General features: G+C 43.1%; 1 protein-coding gene across 10 annotated transcripts in view; it reads right to left on the bottom strand.

The window, feature by feature from the left end:
* Window positions 1-20993, bottom strand: part of ANK1 (ankyrin 1) — a 422616-nt gene that overhangs the window by 30552 nt on the left and 371071 nt on the right. For all 10 annotated transcript variants that reach the window (XM_069766914.1, XM_069766920.1, XM_069766918.1 and 7 more), the window contains 5 exons: window positions 16914-16988; window positions 11787-11918; window positions 10291-10467; window positions 310-618; window positions 144-216 (listed from right to left, as the gene is read on the bottom strand). In XM_069766914.1, the coding sequence (XP_069623015.1) occupies window positions 144-216; window positions 310-618; window positions 10291-10467; window positions 11787-11918; window positions 16914-16988 (766 nt within the window). The remainder of the gene's footprint in view (window positions 1-143; window positions 217-309; window positions 619-10290; window positions 10468-11786; window positions 11919-16913; window positions 16989-20993) is intronic.

Genomic DNA, 20993 nt, shown 5'->3' with positions numbered 1-20993 from the left:
TTAAGCCCCACTTTTTGTGTACTTCAGCTTGAGGGATGAGATTGCTGCACTGAGGTAATGAGAGTAGAGGTCACATTTACAAAGTTACACAGGTCCATAAAGCAGGAGATGTTGGGAGGGTCACACTGGGACATAAGACTTACCTCTCTACCTTACCACCTGTCACTCTGCACGCTGTGGGGGTCTCAGTGATCCGGGCTTGGACCCGCTCTGGTCCTGCAATGAGACACATGTAGAGATCGTTTAGGTATCATCGTCCATCCCCTCTCTCTCGTTGGCTTTCTCCTACCACAATCTTTAACCTCTGACCTCCAGCTTCAGTTTCCTCCTCATCCAGATCAGGGGAGCCCGAAGATGGACGTGGCGGGGCATCCCACTCATCCTCAGCTTTGCTGCAATCCAGGGATGAGTCTTCAGGAGCCACGAGGGATGGGGACAGGCCAGAGGCCCAAAGAGGAAGATCAGGCAGATCAAGCACCCCGTCTGGCTCAGCTGTTGCCATAGGTACTCCATCCAAAATGGAAGCTTCACTCCAATACGGCTCCAGTCGCAATGGGGAGGGTAGGGAGTAGTTGAGAGAGGCCGGGGAAAGCAGCTCATCCTGCGTCAAGGGGTTACCTATGGGAGGGTAGGATGGGGAAGGGGATGTCACACTCACTCACTCTAAATACAAGTAGATACAACTATATACCTCCTACCTCCCACATTCAGGATTGTCGTTTTTGTGGTCATACAATTAAAAAGGTTATTCAGACTTTTAAAATTGATGGTCTATCCTCTTCCTGTAAGCTGATGAAAACATCAAAGATCGAAGAGACTGAAGAACGAGAGCCGCAGCCCTTTCAAACAGCTAATCGGCATTAGTGCCAAAAGTCAAACCACCATCTGATACAAAAATTGGGCCATCAACTATAAAAGGCTGGACAACCCCTTTAGTGTCTCAAAAGATTTCAAGAACATCGATCCCTAGAGAATTAATAATCACCAGTAAATACCAGACGTTGTCTTTTATCAATTCAGCCATGTTTGTAGAGTTTTGGTTAGATGGCTGGGTGCCCACCTATATGGCCGCCACTACCACTACTAATGGGTTTTCTCCTAGCTTTCCCATTGCACCAAAACGTAATCCATCCCCATTGTAGCGTTACGCAGGATTTGGTAATCAAAATATTTAGGAGAATGAAACCTGGTGGGGTTTTTAAGGTAATATTTTTAATTTAGGGGTAAATATTCAAGAAAAGTAAGGACACCTTATGAACTAATGGAAATAACATCTATTAATCCAATAGACATTTGTGGAAATAAAACTCAAAAAAAAAATTACAGTAACTAGCTTAAAGGGTTTTTTCGGCTCAGATAATGCCTTTTTGATAGTAGTGACCTACATCTATAGGCTGATCACATTGATTGTCTGGGATCAGTGGTAAAACCACCTGCTCAGTTTCCCTACAGTGCCACCACTGGAGAAATGAGGAATTACACAGTTCTCACTGAAATAAGGTGGAAGTCAGTGAGTTGACATGCCAGGTCCTTGATTATATTAATATTAGAGATGAGCAATATGACCAGCATCTAGTCCTCCGTGGTAGCTAGTCTACACTTCTGCACCCGGGATCCTGTGTTGGTTGAGGTCTAGCCTCATCATGACATGTGTTGCACCCCCAGTTATGATGGCACAGGTCCTGTTAAAAGGCACCAAGGATGCTGGGTGCAGAAGTGAAGACCAGCAGTCATAAGAGGAATGGACGCCAAACCAGGGCAGCACAAATCAAATTGCTCTTCTCGATGTAGGCAGTTTGGTGAACTGGTCCGTGGGTGAAGCCATGGCAAAAAGAATGAACACATCATGTGCTTTAAGAGGAACTGTCACCAGGTCAAAAGGGACCAGTTTTTGCTCTTATTTTATTTCTGCTGCTCCCCTGTGTATTCCGCTTTGTGCAAATCTGCCCTATGATTCCAGAGATATTGGGCTTTTTTCTTTTTATTTAGTGCTGATTTGTTTGGTCTTCGGGGGCATGGCTTGTGGGATCCTCTAGGGCGTGTGCTTTGGCAGCTCTGCATTGTGAGCCACGCCCCTTTGCCAGAAACCGTAAACATGATCACTAAATAAAAAGGCCCATATCTCTGGAACTATATAAAAATTAAAAAAATTATATAATTATATATAAAAAAAATAAAATAAAATAAGAACTATATGACGGATTAAAAAAAACAAAACAAAAAAAAGTAATACTGAGGGGAGAAATGTGAATAAAATAAAAGCAAAAATATCGCTACTTTCCTATTTTAAAATTGGTTTATTTTAACACTAACTTGTCTTACAGTAGACATGGAAAGTTTTTGCCATCTTTTAATAAATGCACAAGGTTTTTTTTTCTTTTTGTCAAGGTGAGAAGCAAAGAATTCAGAAGGGGAATAGTTATTGTACATTGTAAATGACTTAGGCTCGATTTCCCTTGCAGACCCCAGGACGGAGGGCTCCGCTAGTGGTAACAGCTTACAGTGAGATATATTAGGGCCAAGTCCCTATATAGAGTGTATGATACTGAATGTTCGGGCCGCGAAGCTCCCTGTCACCGCACTGTTACTCAGCTGTTTGAGCCATCATCGGTGACAGCCACCCAGCCACGTGTCACACCCTCTCTGCTGTTTTTAGAAACATGAGACCCCCCAGTATCGGGTGGGAGAATCCCACCACCATGATGCACCTTATGTACACATCGATATAACAGCACTTAATTAGGATATGCAACTGCTATATAACCAGAAGGGTGTTAAAAAAAAATAACTGGCACAACGCCAGGGCGTCTCCTTCATTATGCCAAAGCTTTACAACCCACAGGCTATAGGCACCGACAAGTGCACCACAAGACACACGGACACGCATGCATCACAGATATACAGAACACATCAGTCCCCCGCTCTACTGACCGTCCCACCAGCAGGCGGTACACAGATTGCTATGTACTTGTCTCCAGCCTGGGATTTATTACATTACTGTCCTCTATTATAACAGAGGGGACCTTTGGGCTCCTCTAGTAGAATTTTGAGGACTAACTGCTAAAACTAGGTATCTATTCTTTGCTTAGCCCCCATATAAATTGCTAGGAAATTGTGCTAGTTATGCGAGGATACCACATTTGCATGTGGCCTAGCTTTATATATAAAGGTGTTGTCCATCTTTGGGGACTTTTTTTTTTTTTACTTAAATGCATGCATGTGCAGCTATTTTTGCAGTTGGTTTTAATTTAAAAAAAAATTGCACCATTTGCTTTCTACAGCTTCTGTGTCACCCTGTTTATTTGTGAATGCAGAATGAGTTAAAAGAGAATCCATCAGTGAGCTCATTTCGATGTTACTCTTTTATCTGTCTTTTTTTCTGAGCTCCACCAAGCTGATTTATGACCACAAACCACATCAAAGTTGAAGTTGATGGGAAACAACGAGCCTTTACAAGCCAAACGGTGCGACATTTTTAATGAATCTCAATTGCAAAAAATATGTTTTAATTCCAAATATATGCATTTAAGTAAAAAAGAAGTCCCCAAATGTGGACAACCCCATTAGAGTGGATATGCCACCAAATTTCACAATATAAACTTCATACATAACTTTATTACGGTAATCTCTAAGACCTTAAGACTGGTATACTTACTTGAAATACCAGTCAGAATGGCTGTAAGTATATTCAATTACTCTCCACTCAGCCAGACTGACAGCTGCAGCTTGTACTGAGCAGTTTTAGAAAGTAGAAGCGAGGAGCTGTCAGTCGGGTAAGGTTGGCAGAGATTCAGCAGTAGCAGAGTGGAAGAACACTGAGGAGGTATCAATCAGGCTAGGTAGGCAGAGATTCAGTAGTAGTAGGGAGGAGGAACACTGAGTAGGTATCAATCAGGCTAGGTAGGCAGAGATTCAGAAGTAGTAGGGAGGAGGAACACTGAGGAGGTATCAATCAGGCTAGGTTGGCAGCGATTCAGCAGTAGCAGAGTGGAAGAACACTGAGGAGGCATCAATCAGGCTAGGTAGGCAGAGATTCAGTAGTAGTAGGGAGGAGGAACACTGAGGAGGTAGCAATCAGGCTAGGTAGGCAGAGATTCAGTGGTAGCAGGGAGGAGGAACACTGAGGAGGTATCAATCAGGCTAGATGGACAGAGATTCAGCAGTAGCAGGAAGGAGGAACACTGAGGAGGTATCAATCAGGCTAGGTTGGCAGAGATTCAGTAGTAGTAGGGAGGAGGAACACTGAGGAGGTAGCAATCAGGCTAGGTAGGCGGAGATTCAGTAGTAGCAGGGAGGGAGAACACTGAGGAGGTATCAATCAGGCTAGGTGGACAGAGATTCAGCAATAGCAGGAAGGAGGAACACTGAGGAGGTATGAATTAGGCTAGGTGGACAGAGATTCAGCAGTAGCAGGAAGGAGGAACACTGAGGAGGTATCAATCAGGCTAGGTTGCAGAGATTCAGTAGTAGTAGGAAGGAGGAACACTGAGGAGGTATCAATCAGGCTAGGTGGACAGAGATTCAGCAGTAGCAGAGTGGAAGAACACTGAGGAGGTATCAATCAGGCTAGGTTGCAGAGATTCAGTAGTAGTAGGGAGGAGGAACACTGAGGAGGTATCAATCAGGCTAGGTAGGCAGAGATTCAGTAGTAGTAGGGAGGAGCAACACTGAGGAGGTATCAATCAGGCTAGGTAGGTAGAGATTCAGTAGTAGGGAGGAGGAACATTGAGGAGGTATCAATCAGGCTAGGTAGGTAGAGATTCAGTAGTAGTAGGGAGGAGGAACACTGAGGAGGTATCAATCAGGCTAGGTGGACAGAGATTCAGCAGTAGCAGAAAGGAGAAACACTGAGGAGGTATCAATCAGGCTAGATGGACAGATTCAGCAGTAGCAGGAAGGAGGAACACTGAGGAGGTATCAATCAGGCTAGGTGGACAGATTCAGCAGTAGCAGGAAGGAGGAACACTGAGGAGGTATGAATTAGGCTAGGTGGACAGAGATTCAGCAGTAGCAGGGAGGAGGAACACTGAGGAGGTATCAATCACTCTAGGTGGACAGAGATTCAGCAGTAGCAGGGAGGAGGAACACTGAGATTTCCATCAGGCTAGGTGGACAGACATTCATCAGTAGCAGGGAGGAGGAACACTGAGGAGATTTCAATCAGGCTAGGTGGGCAGAGATTCAGCAGTAACAGGGAGGAGGAACACTGAGGAGATTTTTAATAAGGCTAGGTGCACAGAGATTATGGGGAGGAGGAACTATAAGGAGCTGTCAATCAGACTAGGTGGGCAGAGCGGAGTTTAACTTTCACAAGGGATTATAAAGTCTTTCTGACATGTATTATCAAAGTGAGTACACCAGTCTCATCAGGTCTAAAAGCTGTAAATAATAATGCATGAAGTTCATATTGTGAAATCTGACAAAAGATCCACTTCACAGGTCCAAAGCATAAGAAGTAAGCTAAAAAAAAGTTTGCAGCTTGATGTATCTAATAGTCTAATACAATAAAACATATCCATTAAAGGGGTTGCACTGAATTAGAAAAACATGACTGTTATCTTCCAGACACAATGCCATACCTGTAAATGAGTTGTGCCTAGTATTGCAGCTCAGATCCATTGAGCCGCAATACCACCTACAACCTTCAGGCACGTGTGGCACTGTTTATGGAAGAAAGCAGCCATGATTTCTAATATTGTACAAAGGAAAGAAATATGTACATGGAACATGCGTAGTATATTGATACACAGAGATTGTGACTGATTAAAGGCCACAGAAATACATACATCCCTCAGGTTTAGGGTGGGATTGAGGATGGAGGGGCACCTGGTCCTGACTGAAAGAGGAAGAACAGAAGCATGAGGAGGTCAGAGGTGAACGAAGAGGCTCAGAAAAGAAGTGAGAGAAAGGAGAGAGAAAGGGTGAGACGTACACACATAGACTCCACAGTATTCCTTCAGGGGTGGGAAGGATGAGACGATGGGACAGACATGGATCACACCGATCATGGGTTATACGAGGAGGCAGGAAGCCGAGCTCCCGTGGTCAGTATAGCCCTAAGGTTGGGTTCACAGGATGCGTGAACCTGGCCTTACTGTGAAATGGAGACGTTTGGGTGAATGCATCTCTGATACAGGTGTTAGTGCTGACGCCATGCATTCTGTGCCCACGGCCCACGTGAGGGATGTAACCACAAGGCTGATAGTAATTACCGTCCTTGGATTATTACATTAAAATCTAAAGTATGCAAAATCCAAAGTGCATGATCCTTTGTTCCAATGCTCCTCACGTCTTTTACAGCACACATACATTTTACTATATGAGAACTTGTCACGGCTGCAAGTTAGCAGGATCCCACCTCTATATAAGGGCACCTTTAAAGGGAGTCTGTCACCCCCAAAACTGAAATCGAACTATTGAGACATTCATATGGGAGACATAACCCCTATAAAAATCATACCGGTACTGTAGATTTTAATAATTTTGCTTTGTATAAGAGCAGGTTAATTACACATGTAAATGAGGAGTCTTCGGTGCACCCTTGGTGTGGCCAACTATCACGGTCCATCCCTCCCCTTATTGTGATGGACAGGGTTCGATTTGGAGCGCTTCCCTATTTAAATATCCAGCTCTACACACACTGACACTGCAGGAGCCAAGAGACTGCATACACAGTGTCAGTGTGTGCAAGGGCCGAGTTCTCATCTCAGTCATGTGTATAATGGCCGCTCGATACATGTAGGCTCGCAAAGCAGCGAGTGACCAATCCTGACAAGAGAGGAACAAGGATGTGCACAATGCCAGTGTGTACGTGCACCCATTTCCCTCTCCACCGGCTGCTGTGTGATCCTGTGTGCAGCGAGTAGCTGCTACAAATAGGAGAGGGAGATGAGAACGCACATAGTCTAGTGTTTCTGTGTGCGTTCTCCTCTTCCTCTCCTGTCAGCAGCGGCCTCTCACTGCTGTGTGATCCTGTGTGCAGCGAGTGGCCGACACACACAGGAGAGGGAGATGAGAACGCACATAGTCTAGTGTTTGTGTGTGTGCGTCCTCCTGTCCCTCTCCTGTCAGCAGCGGCCTCTTACTGCTGTGTGATCCTGTGTGCAGCGAGTGGCCGACACACACAGGAGAGGGAGATGAGAACGCACATAGTCTAGTGTTTGTGTGTGTGCGTCCTCCTGTCCCTCTCCTGTCAGCAGCGGCCTCTTACTGCTGTGTGATCCTGTGTGCAGCGAGTGGCCGACACACACAGGAGAGGGAGATGAGAACGCACATAGTCTAGTGTTTGTGTGTGTGCGTCCTCCTGTCCCTCTCCTGTCAGCAGCGGCCTCTTACTGCTGTGTGATCCTGTGTGCAGCGAGTGGCCGACACACACAGGAGAGGGAGATGAGAACGCACATAGTCTAGTGTTTGTGTGTGTGCGTCCACCTGTCCCTCTCCTGTCAGCAGCGGCCTCTTACTGCTGTGTGATCCTGTGTGCAGCGAGTGGCCGACACACACAGGAGAGGGAGATGAGAACGCACATAGTCTAATGTTTGTGTGTGTGCGTCCTCCTGTCCCTCTCCTGTCAGCAGCGGCCTCTTACTGCTGTGTGATCCTGTGTGCAGCGAGTGGCCGACACACACAGGAGAGGGAGATGAGAACGCACATAGTCTAATGTTTGTGTGTGTGCGTTCTCCTCTTCCTCTCCTGTCAGCAGCGGCCTCTCACTGCTGTGTGATCCTGTGTGCAGCGAGTGGCCGACACACACAGGAGAGGGAGATGAGAACGCACATAGTCTAGTGTTTGTGTGTGTGCGTTCTCCTCTTCCTCTCCTGTCAGCAGCGGCCTCTCACTGCTGTGTGATCCTGTGTGCAGCGAGTGGCCGACACACACAGGAGAGGGAGATGAGAACGCACATAGTCTAGTGTTTGTGTGTGTGCGTCCTCCTGTCCCTCTCCTGTCAGCAGCGGCCTCTTACTGCTGTGTGATCCTGTGTGCAGCGAGTGGCCGACACACACAGGAGAGGGAGATGAGAACGCACATAGTCTAATGTTTGTGTGTGTGCGTCCTCCTGTCCCTCTCCTGTCAGCAGCGGCCTCTTACTGCTGTGTGATCCTGTGTGCAGCGAGTGGCCGACACACACAGGAGAGGGAGATGAGAACGCACATAGTCTAATGTTTGTGTGTGTGCGTCCTCCTGTCCCTCTCCTGTCAGCAGCGGCCTCTTACTGCTGTGTGATCCTGTGTGCAGCGAGTGGCCGACACACACAGGAGAGGGAGATGAGAACGCACATAGTCTAATGTTTGTGTGTGTGCGTTCTCCTCTTCCTCTCCTGTCAGCAGCGGCCTCTCACTGCTGTGTGATCCTGTGTGCAGCGAGTGGCCGACACACACAGGAGAGGGAGATGAGAACACACATAGTCTAGTGTTTGTGTGTGTGCGTCCTCCTGTCCCTCTCCTGTCAGCAGCGGCCTCTTACTGCTGTGTGATCTTGTGTGCAGCGAGTGGCCGACACACACAGGAGGAGGATAACATTACTCCTGAACACACTAAGGGCTTATTTAGACATCCGATTAGACATCTGGTTTTCACATATGAGTGCTGTCCATGTTTTTCATGGATTTTGCTTGTTTCTGTGATAGTCTGTGGGGCCATTCACATGTCTGTGATTTTTGCGGACCTTTTTGGTCTGCGGAAAGCCGTGGAGACGTGTTCAATTTTGATCAATGGGTCCGTGAAAAAAATTGAACCACACATGGATGACATCCAAGAAGGGGGAAGGTGGAAAATTGCTATTTTTTTTTATCTCTCCACTTACAAGAAAAACAAATGACACTTGAACCACACACATATCAAACTCGGCTCAAAATAATCCTTTGTTTTCTCGCACGTGGAAAAAAATTGAACGTCTGATTGAGTCCAAACACTGTGTGCTCTCGGCTCCTTCAGTGTCAGTATGTGCAGAGCTTGGGATTTTAGATCAGACTGCACTTCAAATGGGTACTGTCAATCACCATAAGGGAAGTAGCAGACAATGGTAATTAAGAGGGTGGAAAAATGCACTGAGCCCTTGGCTACACCAAGGGTGCACTGAACCCTTCGCTACACAATGGGTACACTGAGTCCTTGGCTACATGACGGGTACACTGAGCCCTTGGTTACACCAAGGGTACACTGCGCCCTTGGCCACACCAAGGGTACACTGAGCCCATGGCCACACCAAGGGTACACTGAGCCCTTTGTCTGCACCAAGGGTACACTGAGCCCGTGGCCACACCAAGGGTACACTGAGCCCATGGCCACACCAAGGGTACACTGAGCCCTTGGCTACACAACGGGTACACTGAGTCCTTGGCTACATGACGGGTACACTGAACTCTTGGCTACACCAAGGGTACACTGCGCCCTTGGCCACACCAAGGGTACACTGAACCCATGGCCACACCAAGGGCACACTGAGCCCGTGGCACCCAAGGGTACACTGAACCCGTGGCCACACCAAGGGTACACTGAGCCCATGGCCACACCAAGGGTACACTGAGCCCATGGCCACACCAAGGGTACACTGAGCCCTTTGTCTGCACCAAGGGTGCACCAAAGCCCTCCTTCTTAACATATGGAAGTCAACCTAGCACATTATGGGGGCCTCCAGTAAAGCTTTTGCGGTCCACAGGTTAAGTACAATATTGTGCTTCTACCAGTAAGTGCTCTCTCTGCATTATAGTCTTACCATAAATGTATACAGTAGGAAAAACATGTTCTCTCTTCTTCAGTAAATTTTTGTATTCCCCACTTCTGAAGGATCTTTTTTTTTTTATCAAACTCTGACACCCCTCTGTTATTCCTCTTGTAAATGGGCGTTACCAGCTAGTAGTGTGTCTCTACTGAATCTGACCCTATCCAATCACTGCTTGGTGTCAGACTGTGTAGGACACACCCTACTGAGAAGGGGACTGGTAACACCCATTTGTCAATTTAATCCTATATTTCCAGGAGGAATACCAGAGGGATGGCACAATATACAGGTGTGATAAAAGATGCCCCAGAATTGTTTTTTTTTTAATGTGAATTATGTGTATTCAATAAAAACAGACTGTGGGAGTTATAAGATATAATACAATTTACAGAAAGTAGACAAAAGAAGGAAGAGGGAGGCCAGGTGCCGCAGGGTGGACACCCGAGACGTGCATGTGCTTCCCGGCTGCCCGTCGCCCACCACTGTGCTAATTAATAAAACAAGCTGTCCAGGCTTATTACACGAATCCGCCAGGTTCATACAGTAAGTCTTATCACATGCTTTGCCCCTTACCTGGTGAGGACCCCCATGGGACTGTTCCGTTCCTCTGAGAGGGGGATATGGATCCGTCACTGTTGGTATACCGGTGATCCCCCTTCAGGCTTCTGCTCTGACGCCCACCAGAACCTTCCAGCATAGTGACGATCTCATTGCGGTCTATGTTTCGCAGGGCTGTGTACAGGTCTTCCACTGGAAGAATAATAAAAAATGACGCACAGAAATTACATTTGCTATTTTTGCTCCTTTCCAGGAATAGTAAAAGACTCCAGGTTTCGGGCGCAATGATTGATAAACAATCCTAAAATCATAGGTACTCCTCCATTTTCCTCCATTTACTGTGTGGTCTAAATGACCTTTATTCTGCGTGTCAGGATGATTATGGGGTGTATATAGTATTTTATGTTTTTGTGTCGTCGTATTCTGCCAACCATAGTTTTTTGTTTTTTTTCAATTTTTCTGCCAAGATGCAGGCTTTATTGGCACCTTTGTGGGTTACGTACACATTTTCAATCACTGTTTCATCCATTCCTTTGAAGGCGAGCAATTTCGGCATAATTTCTGGTGCTCACTGGGAGTATAGTAATATCAATTATATATTTGTTTTTATTGCTTTTTTTTTACTGAAAGCAATTTTAATGTGAGAAAAAATATATATTTCTATATTTTTTAAACATTTTCTTTTTTTCTTCTTTTTAGTCCTGCTAGGTAGACCATGCAATCTTCCCAGAGCCAAAGTAATACACAGCAATACTGTTGTATTACAGTGAATTTTGCAGAAATACAAAGATGGCAGACCTGGGGACCTTTGTTTAGTCCAGAACAACCCACTAGCACCCCGCGCTTGAAGTTGGCATGCTTAAGGAGTTACAGTTCCTCATTCACACCCCTTAGATGCTGCGCTTGATATTAACCACGGCATCTAAGTTGTTTTAGTCTTGTACTTGGAGTTTTCTCCAATCCAGGATGTTGAAACAAGGCGCCAACTGTATGTCGGGTCTGTCCGACCTCTTGAAGGGAATCCGTCAGCAGGATTTTGCTACCTCATTTGAGAGCAGCACGATGTAAGCAAATATTCCCTGATTCCAACAATGTATTACTTAGATTACTGGGTGAAGCGGTTCTGACACAATCAGAGTTTTTAGATTTAGCATGAAGCAGAGCTGATAAAGCTAACCCCACCCACACCATGCTCTGTATCTACATAGTCCATAGACAATGAGCTGCTTATCACAGGAGGGGGCGGAGTTGGACCAGAGCTAATGAGACCAACAGTCACAGCCATGATAATCACCTAGTGATAAAACCTTAATTGTAAGGTTGTAATAGGCCCAAAATGTGACATTATGACATTGGTAAATCAAGGTAAGTAAGGGCCACCAGAAGTTGGGGAGTATTTAAAGGGTTATAGACAAATTACCTGTTAGACCCTTAATAATGTCCTGTGTGTGATAATAGTTGTCAGCTGGCAAATGCCAACGTCGGCCCACCACCGTTCGGTGCATACGTACGCTTTGCGTTGGAACCTTGCCGCGATGCCCAGAGGTGCAGTAACGCCGCGCTCTGCTCCAGGAGTGAATTCGGATTCTCCACTCTAATCCTATTGATGTCGTCCATCTCAAACTGCAGCTCCCGCGCCAGCTCTGCGAACAGGACACATCCACCGTCACAACAAAGTACGGTAATACTTTACAATGCACTGGTCATTGTGTAACATCCAACATGATCTACAGAAACCGATAATAATTGAATAATAATTTTTATTTATATAGCGCCAACATGTTCCGCGGCACTTTACAATGAATGATAGTTGGTGCTCATGAAGTTCTATAGAGAATTGATATTTAAGGAGAACTTGCAGCGGAATGTCTCTGTCGACCTCTAGCTTCTCCCCTCCATAAAACCTTATAAGCACCAACTGTCATCGCCTATCTCTGTAATGTGAAAATCTGTCATCACTGAATACAAATTTTACCCCTGAATAGCGAGTGGAAGATCAAATCGAAAGGAGAAAAATGAAGATTTTTCTGATGAGATATGAACTAAAAATTAAAATGATGGTTAAACGTACCCTAAATGTATTGGGGATTTATGACCCTTGTGTATTGTTTCTGCACATTTTTTTTACAGGTTTCCACATCAAAATGTGCAATCTGTTTATTGCGTTTCTTTTTACAGATTTTATACCGTGATTTTAATGCCGTTTTTAAAGCAGAACTTAAAAGCACATCATTCAATCACAAATCATATCCCTTTTGCGTGAAGTCTTAAAGAGCAACTTTCACTGGGTCAAATGCGGCCCATTCTGCTGTCACTTTATCACGTCGCTCCCCTGAGTATGTCGCTTTTTGTTTTTCTTAAATCCGCCATAAGGTTCCAGAGATTGGATTTGTTTATTTAGCGCCAATAGTGGGGGCGTGACTCAAAGAGTAATTATGCAGAGCAGCCAAAAGACACGCCCCCGGATAATCCCGCGAGCCACGCCTCCTTAGTAAAGACCAAAATGATTAGCACTAAATAATAAAGTCAATATCTCTGGGACAATATGGCGGATTTAAGAAAAATAAAATACGGAATACTTAGGGGAGAAGTGGGAATAAAATAAGAGTAAAAGCTGGCTACTTTCGACCTGGTGACGGGACCTCTTTAAATGCAATGGATTTTCCATACAAAAAAAAGCTGAGAAAAAAACAGCATTTACGCCTCATGGGTAGATGGATTAGTTTCTAAAACACACAAAAAACTATGATATTAATGTAACAAAATAAAAAGTTATTTAAAAAAATTATATAAAAAAACATGATAAAAAGAACAAGAAATGAATATAATAAAAAAAGTCTAAAAAAAAAGTTGTGGATGGTGGATCCATGAATGACTTGTGGTATATACAGTGGTCGGGGTAGATTATCCATTCGGGCCTGCTAAGGCCTAGCTTCACCTGTACCAGTTATGCCTCTTAGTGAAAAAATCTGTGCGCCCCCTTATAAAGTATTATGCCTGAGTGCTACCTATAAGGAGCCCCCTTAAAGAGGAGTAATGGCCTGAGTGTCTCTTATTAAGGAACTGTGCCCCTTAATCTGAGTGCCCTTTATTCGCTACAGCTGTCCTCTTATAAAGTGTGCCCCCTTAATTAATAATGCCTCCTGAGTGCCTCCTTAACAATAGTGTTTTGGGTGGTCCCTTAACAATTATTAGTGACCCCTGAACATACCCTCTTAAAAAAAAAAAGATCAATGCCCCAGATGCCATCATGGCGTCGCCTGTGCAAGATTGCTGATGTCACTGGCACAGATCTGCACCTCAGGGTACGTTCCTACAATGAGGTTTAGGCTGTGAAAAACAATTCAGCGTCTTATGTTTCCAGGAAAGTGGAAGGGATTTAAAGAAATCTCATACCCATTTTTTTTTTAGCTTGCATAAACTGCGTGTTTGAAATCTGCAACATGTCAATTTCTCTTGCGGGTACGCTGAGATTTATTCTCCCCATAAAATTGCATTAGATGCAGAAAATCTGAAGGTAAAAATGCATATGCATTATTAGTACGTTTCCTATGGATCCTGATAGAGCCAGTCCTGAGACTCCTTTTGGTATACGCACAGGACATACAGTTTGGAGTATGCACAGAGGATATACCTTTTGGATATACGCACAGGACATATCCTTTCAGGTATACACACAGGACATACCCATTTCGGTATGGGTATAGGACACGCCCTTTTGGGTATACACAAAGAAAATCCCCTATTAAGTATGCTCACTGGACATACCCTTTTTGGTATGGGTACAGGACATGACTTTTGGGTATACGCACAGGACATACCCTTTTGGATATACGCACAGGACACGCCCTTTTGGGTATACGCACAGGACACGCCCTTTGGGTATACGCACAGGACACGCCCTATTGGGTATACACACAGGACATAGCCTTTTGGGTATACACACAGGACATAGCCTTTTGGGTATACACACAGGACATAGCCTTTTGGGTATATGCACAGGACATACCCTTTTGGGTATACGCACAGGACACGCTCTATTGGGTATACACACAGGACATAGCCTTTTGGGTATATGCACAGGACATACCCTTTTGAGAATATGCACAGGACACGCCCTTTTGGGTATACACACAGGACATAGCCTTTTGGGTATATGCACAGGACATACCCTTTTGGGTATACACACAGGACATAGCCTTTTGGGTATAAGCACAGGTCATACCCTTTTTGGGTATACGCACAGGACACGCCCTTTTGGGTATACACACAGGACATAGCCTTTTGGGTATCCGCACAGGACATACCCTTTTGGGTATACACACAGGACATAGCCTTTTGGATATACGCACAGGACACGCCCTTTTGGGTATACACACAGGACATAGCCTTTTGGGTATACGCACAGGACATACCCTTATGGTATACGCACAGGACATACCCTTATGGTATACGCACAGGACATACCCTTTTGGGTATACACACAGGACATAGCCTTTTGGGTATACGCACAGGACACACCCTTTTGGGTATACACACAGGACATAGCCTTTTGGGTATCCGCACAGGACATACCCTTTTGGGTATACACACAGGACACGCCCTTTTGGGTATACGCACAGGACATACCCTTTTGGGTATATGCACAGGACATATCCTTTTGGGTATATGCACAGGACATACCCTTTTGGGTATACGCACAGGACACGCCCTATTGGGTATACGCACAGGACATAGCCTTTTGGGTATATGCACAGGACATACCCTTTTGGGTATATGCACAGGACACGCCCTATTGGGTATACACACAGGACATAGCCTTTTGGGTATACGCACAGGACACGCCCTTTTGGGTATACGCACAGGACATAGCCTTTTGGGTATACACACAGGACATCGCCTTTTGGGTATATGCACAGGACATACCCTTTTGGGTATACGCACAGGACACGCCCTATTGGGTATACACACAGGACATAGCCTTTTGGGTATACACACAGGACACGCCCTTTTGGGTATAAGCACAGGACATACCCTTTTGAGTATACGCACAGGATATATCCTTTTGAGTATACGCACAGGACATATCCTTTTGGGTATACACACAGGACATACCCTTTTGAGTATGCGCACAGGACATACCCTTTTTGATAAGTGGACAGGACATACCCTATTTGATAAGTGGACAGGACATACCCTATTTGATAAGTGGACAGGACATACCCTATTTGATAGGTGGACAGGACATACCCTATTTGATATGTGGACAGGACATCTGTTACAGGCGGATTCCGCCTCCCCAACTGCCTGAAAAAATCAGAAAATGCTAAAAAGAATGATCATATCCATTTGCACGTAATAACATCTTGCTCTCAGTATGTTCAGGCTTTTAAACCTCTTTCAATCACCTTAGGTTTCCAAAAATGGCAAGCTAAAAGAATTAACATGGCCATTTGTCTTTCTGCTCAGAAGACGCTCTGTACTTTATAGTACAAGTCAATGGGAAAGCAGAAAATGTTTTCTTAGAGCATTTTGTATTACTTCTGCTTAAAAAATATGGTACTAGCGGTTTCTTCATTATTCAATAAAGTGAAAAACGACAGGAAAATAACAGTAAAAAAAAGACTTCACAAAAATCATGGGAAAACCATCCAAAAAAAAAGTCAGCGGGAAACAAAAAACATCTAAAAATGCTCAGAAAAACGAACAAAAAAAGACACAAATGGGAAAAAAATGCAAGTTTCCTGAAGCATCTTCTAGTTGAAAAACTCATCGGGTTTGCCTGAGTTTTTCTTTATAAGTGATATTGACACGCACTAAGGTAGGAGCCTTTCATGAAATGTTTGACACTTGAAACTCATCTTTTTCTCATCTTTTAAAAGCTTCATCTGCACACACCATAAAGGGGCACACTAGAAGGAACTAATTTCTTATTAAAATTTTTTAAAGGGTGCACACAACCAACTCCATCCACGTAAAATACTATAATTGCGAAGCTCTCATCCTATACCTACATTTATTCTACACCCGCAGGATGTCAGAACAATGTATTACTCCAAGCACTTCTGAAAAACAACAATCTAACATCACTGTATTCATATATATGTGATGGCAAGCAACCATATGTGATAAGCTAAAAGAAAATTATTTGATTACAGCAACTGGTCCCAAAAATGTGGTTATGAGTAAATGACGTAACAGAAAACAAAGCAATGTGGCAACACTGGTATATTATTATTCTTTGCTAGCAAAATCTTGATAAAATGGCAACTTGAGGTAATGCGGTAAATAAAGCATAGTAATGCGTCTCGTAATGCCCCGTATGGCCAGTAGGGGGTGCTCTTTGATTCCACCAAATTTATAAAACACTGCTGACACCATGCCTATGCTATAGCAACTGTGAACATCCACAAAAATAGGAAAAAAACAAACAAAACAAAAATGCTGAATAGGAATGCATAGTAAGTGATATGGATGTGTTTTTTCCTCTGCCCCAATGACAAGGACACTGTGACAATATGCTTAGTCTCTTGATTAATTGTTTATGTGGAGAACAGATGCTGCCTCCACAATGATATAGTATGGCTTATTATGAACATGAAGGGCATAAGTCTTCCAGTGTTGGTGTGTAAGCTCACCGGCCCAACTTAGACCCAGGTGCTCTGATATAACGGCCATCTTCATGTCAAAACGGTCTGTGCCACTGAGAGAGCCTGGGGAGACAGGGAAAATGGGGGTGATATAGGAGGAGCACAAAAGTAATAAGAAGAGATTAAACGAGCAGAAGAATGCAGTACATTTCATATAAAATGTGAAATAAAAGAGGGGAGAAAATGCGTTATAAAGTGGAAAACAAAGAGAGCGTAATAACAGAGTAAGAGTGTAAGAACAGAGTAAGAGTGTGAGTAGAAAAGAGTGTAAGAACAGAGTGATAGTATAAGAACGGAAGTGATAGTGTAAGCAGAGTAATAGTGAGAGAACAGAGTAAAAGAGAGTGTAAGAAAAGAGTAAGAGTGAGAGTAAGAGAGAGTGTAAGAACAGAACAAGAGTTTAAGAACAGAGTAATAGTGTAAGTGAGAGTGTAAGAACAGAATAAGAGTGTAAGAATAGAGTAAGAGTGTAAGAACAGAATAAGAATGTGAGTAAGTGAGAGTGTAAGAACAGAGTGATAGTATAAGAACGGAAGTGATAGCGTAAGCAGAGTAATAGTGAGAGAACAGAGTAAGAGAGAGTGTAAGAAAAGAGCAAGAGTGAGAGTAAGAGAGAGTGTAAGAACAGAATAAGAGTGTAAGAACAGAGTAAGAGTGTGAGTAAGAGAGAGTGTAAGAACAGAATAAGAGTGTAAGAACAGAGTAAGAGTGTGAGTAAGAGACAGTGTAAGAACAGAATAAGAGTGTGAGTAAGAGAGAGTGTAAGAACAGAATATGAGTGTGAGTAAGAGTAAGAGAGAGTGTAAGAACAGAATATGAGTGTGAGTAAGAGAGAGTGTAAGAACAGAATAAGAGTGTGAGTAAGAGAGAGTGTAAGAACAGAATAAGAGTGTGAGTAAGAGAGAGTGTAAGAACAGAATAAGAGTGTAAGAACAGAGTAAGAGTGTGAGAACAGAGTAAGAGTGTGAGTAAGAGAGAGTGTAAGAACAGAATACGAGTGTAAGAACAGAGTAAGAGTGTGAGTAAGAGAGTGTAAGAACAGAATACGAGTGTAAGAACAGAATAAGAGTGTGAGTAAGCGAGAGTGTAAGAACAGAATACGAGTGTAAAAACAGAGAAATAGTGTATGAAAAGAGTAAGAGTGTAAGAACAGAGTAAGAGTGTGAGTAAGCGAGAGTGTAAGAACAGAATACGAGTGTAAGAACAGAGTAAAAGTGAGCGTAAGCGAGAGTGTAAGAACAGAATAAGAGTGTAAGAACAGAGTAAGAGTGTGAGTAAGAGAGAGTGTAAGAACAGAGTAAGAGTGTAAGAACAGAGTAAAAGTGTGAGTAAGAGAGAGTGTAAGAACAGAATACGAGTATAAGAACAGAGTAAGAGTGTGAGTAAGAGAGAGTGTAAGAACAGAATAAGAGTGTAAGAACAGAGTAAGAGTGTGAGTAAGAGAGAGTGTAAGAACAGAATACGAGTATAAGAACAGAGTAAGAGTGTGAGTAAGAGAGAGTGTAAGAACAGAATAAGAGTGTAAGAACAGAGTAAGAGTGTGAGTAAGAGAGAGTGTAAGAACAGAATAAGAGTTTAAGAACAGAGTAAGAGTGTAAGAACAGAGTAAGAGTGAGAGTAAGCGAGAGTGTAAGAACAGAATAAGAGTGTAAGAACAGAGTAAGAGTGTGAGTAAGAGAGAGTGTAAGAACAGAATAAGAGTTTAAGAACAGAGTAAAAGTGTAAGAACAGAGTAAGAGTGTGAGTAAGTGAGATTGTAAGAACAGAATAAGAGTGTGAGTAAGCGAGAGTGTAAGAACAGAATAAGAGTGTAAGAACAGAGTAAGAGTGTGAGAACAGAGTAAGAGTGTGAGAACAGGATACGAGTGTAAGAACAGAGTAAGAGTGTGAGTAAGAGAGAGTGTAAGAACAGAATACGAGTGTAAGAACAGAGTAAGAGTGTGAGTAAGCGAGAGTGTAAGAACAGAATAAGAGTGTAAGAACAGAGTAAGAGTGTGAGTAAGAGAGAGTGTAAGAACAGAATACGAGTGTAAGAGCAGAGTAAGAGTGTGAGTAAGCGAGAGTGTAAGAACAGAATAAGAGTGTAAGAACAGAGTAAGAGTGTGAGTAAGCGAGAGTGTAAGAACAGAATACGAGTGTAAGAACAGAGTAAGAGTGTGAGTAAGCGAGAGTGTAAGAACAGAATACGAGTGTAAAAACAGAGAAATAGTGTATGAAAAGAGTAAGAGTGTAAGAAAAGAGTAAGAGTGTGAGTAAGAGACAGTGTAAGAACAGATTAACTGTAAGAACAGAATAATAGTGTAAGATAGAGTGTAAGAAGAGAGTGATAGTGTAAGAACAGAGTCATAGTGTAATAGAGTAAAAGAATGAGTAAAAGAAATTTTAAGAACAGAGTAAGAGAGTGAAAAAAACACAGCAATAGTGTAAGAACAGAGTAAGGGTGTAAGAATAGAGTGAATCCTTGAGAAAGCCACCTGACAAAACGTACGTTGGAGCTACTGGGCATTTATATGGTAACTTATTCTTACATTTTGCATATATAGTGCTTTGAGGGACTCATGTTAGGTATCTTTATATGTAAATTTCAATTGTTTACTTTTTTCGACTTCCATTGATATTTTTAAACTGATTTACATGGACCACTGTGCTATCTCTCTACGACTCTATGTTATTTGAATTTATACCATTATCATTAAGACCCATTTTCTATACGTTTTTATCGTTAATTTCCTGTGCTATTTTTATCCCCCTTACATACTGTATTTATCTTCTGCTTACATGCAGTTGTTGTTTTTAACATTTGGTGTCAAGAAAACTTGATATTTTTGATAATTCCAGTGTTTTTTTCACTTCTTTTGTTGTTCTTAACAGAGTGACAGTGGAAGAACATAGTAATAGTGTGCGAACAGAGTGACTGTGTAAGAACAGAGTAAGAGTGTATGAGCAGAGTGATAGTGTAAAAACAGAGCAATAGTCTAAGAACAGAGGAAGTGTAAGAACAGAGTAATAGTGTACGAGCAGAGTGATAGTGTAAGAACAGAGTAATAGTGTACGAGCAGAGTGATAGTGTAAGAACAGAGTAATAGTTTAAGAACAGAGGAAGTGTAAGAACAAAGTGATAGTGTGAGGACAGAGTGTTAGTGTAAGAGCAGAGTAATCATGTAAGAACCGAATAAGGGTGTAAGAATAGAGTGATAGTGTAAGAGTGTACGAAAAGAGTGATAGTGTAAGAACAGAGTAATAGTGTAAAAACATGTGTAATAGTATAAGAACAGAGCAAGAGTGTAAGAATAGAGTAAGAGTGTAAGAAGAGTAATAGTGTAAAAACTGAGTAATAATGTAAGAATAGAGTAAGGGTGTACAAACAGAGTGATGGAGTAAGAACAAAGTAATAGTGTAAGAAGAGTGTAAGAACAGAGTAAAAGTATAAGAACAGAGAGAGTGTAAGTGAAAGAGTAAGAGTGTAAGAATAGAGGAAGAGTGTAAGAACAGAGTAAGAGTGTAACAACAGAGTAAGGTTGTAAGAACAGTGTAAGGGTATAAGAGCAGATTAACACTATGTTCACATTTGCGTTGTTGGGCGCAGCGTCGTAGACGGATACCGATGCATGCGTCATGCGCCCCTATCTTTAACATGGGGGGCGCATGGGCATGCGCCGGTATGCGTTGTCTAGCGTTGTCTGATGCATGTGTCATTTGGGCGCAACAGTCAGGGCGCAGCCGACGCTACATGATGCAGTTTTTTCGGCGTCAAATTTCAGGTAAACGTTGAACGCATGTGTCACAAAACGCTGTGTTGTGTATGCGTTTTGCGCTGCGTCAACGACGCTGCACCCAACAACGCAAATGTGAACATAGCATAATAGTGTAAGAACAGAGTAAGAGTGTAAGAACAGAGTAAAAGTGTAAGAACGAATTGATAATGCAAGAACAGAGTAATAATTTAAGAACCGAGTAATTATGTAAGAACAGAGTGATAATGAGTATGAGTAAAAGAACAGAGTAATAGTATAAGAACAGAGTAAGAGTGAAAGTAAAAACGTAAGAATAGAGTGATAGTGTAAGAAC

This window comes from Ranitomeya imitator, chromosome 4 (genome assembly GCF_032444005.1).
Source record: "Ranitomeya imitator isolate aRanImi1 chromosome 4, aRanImi1.pri, whole genome shotgun sequence".
NCBI classification, from domain to species: Eukaryota; Metazoa; Chordata; class Amphibia; order Anura; family Dendrobatidae; genus Ranitomeya; species Ranitomeya imitator.
The sequence above is the reverse complement of the archived record's forward strand: the minus strand, read 5'-3'. Positions and strand labels throughout refer to the sequence as shown.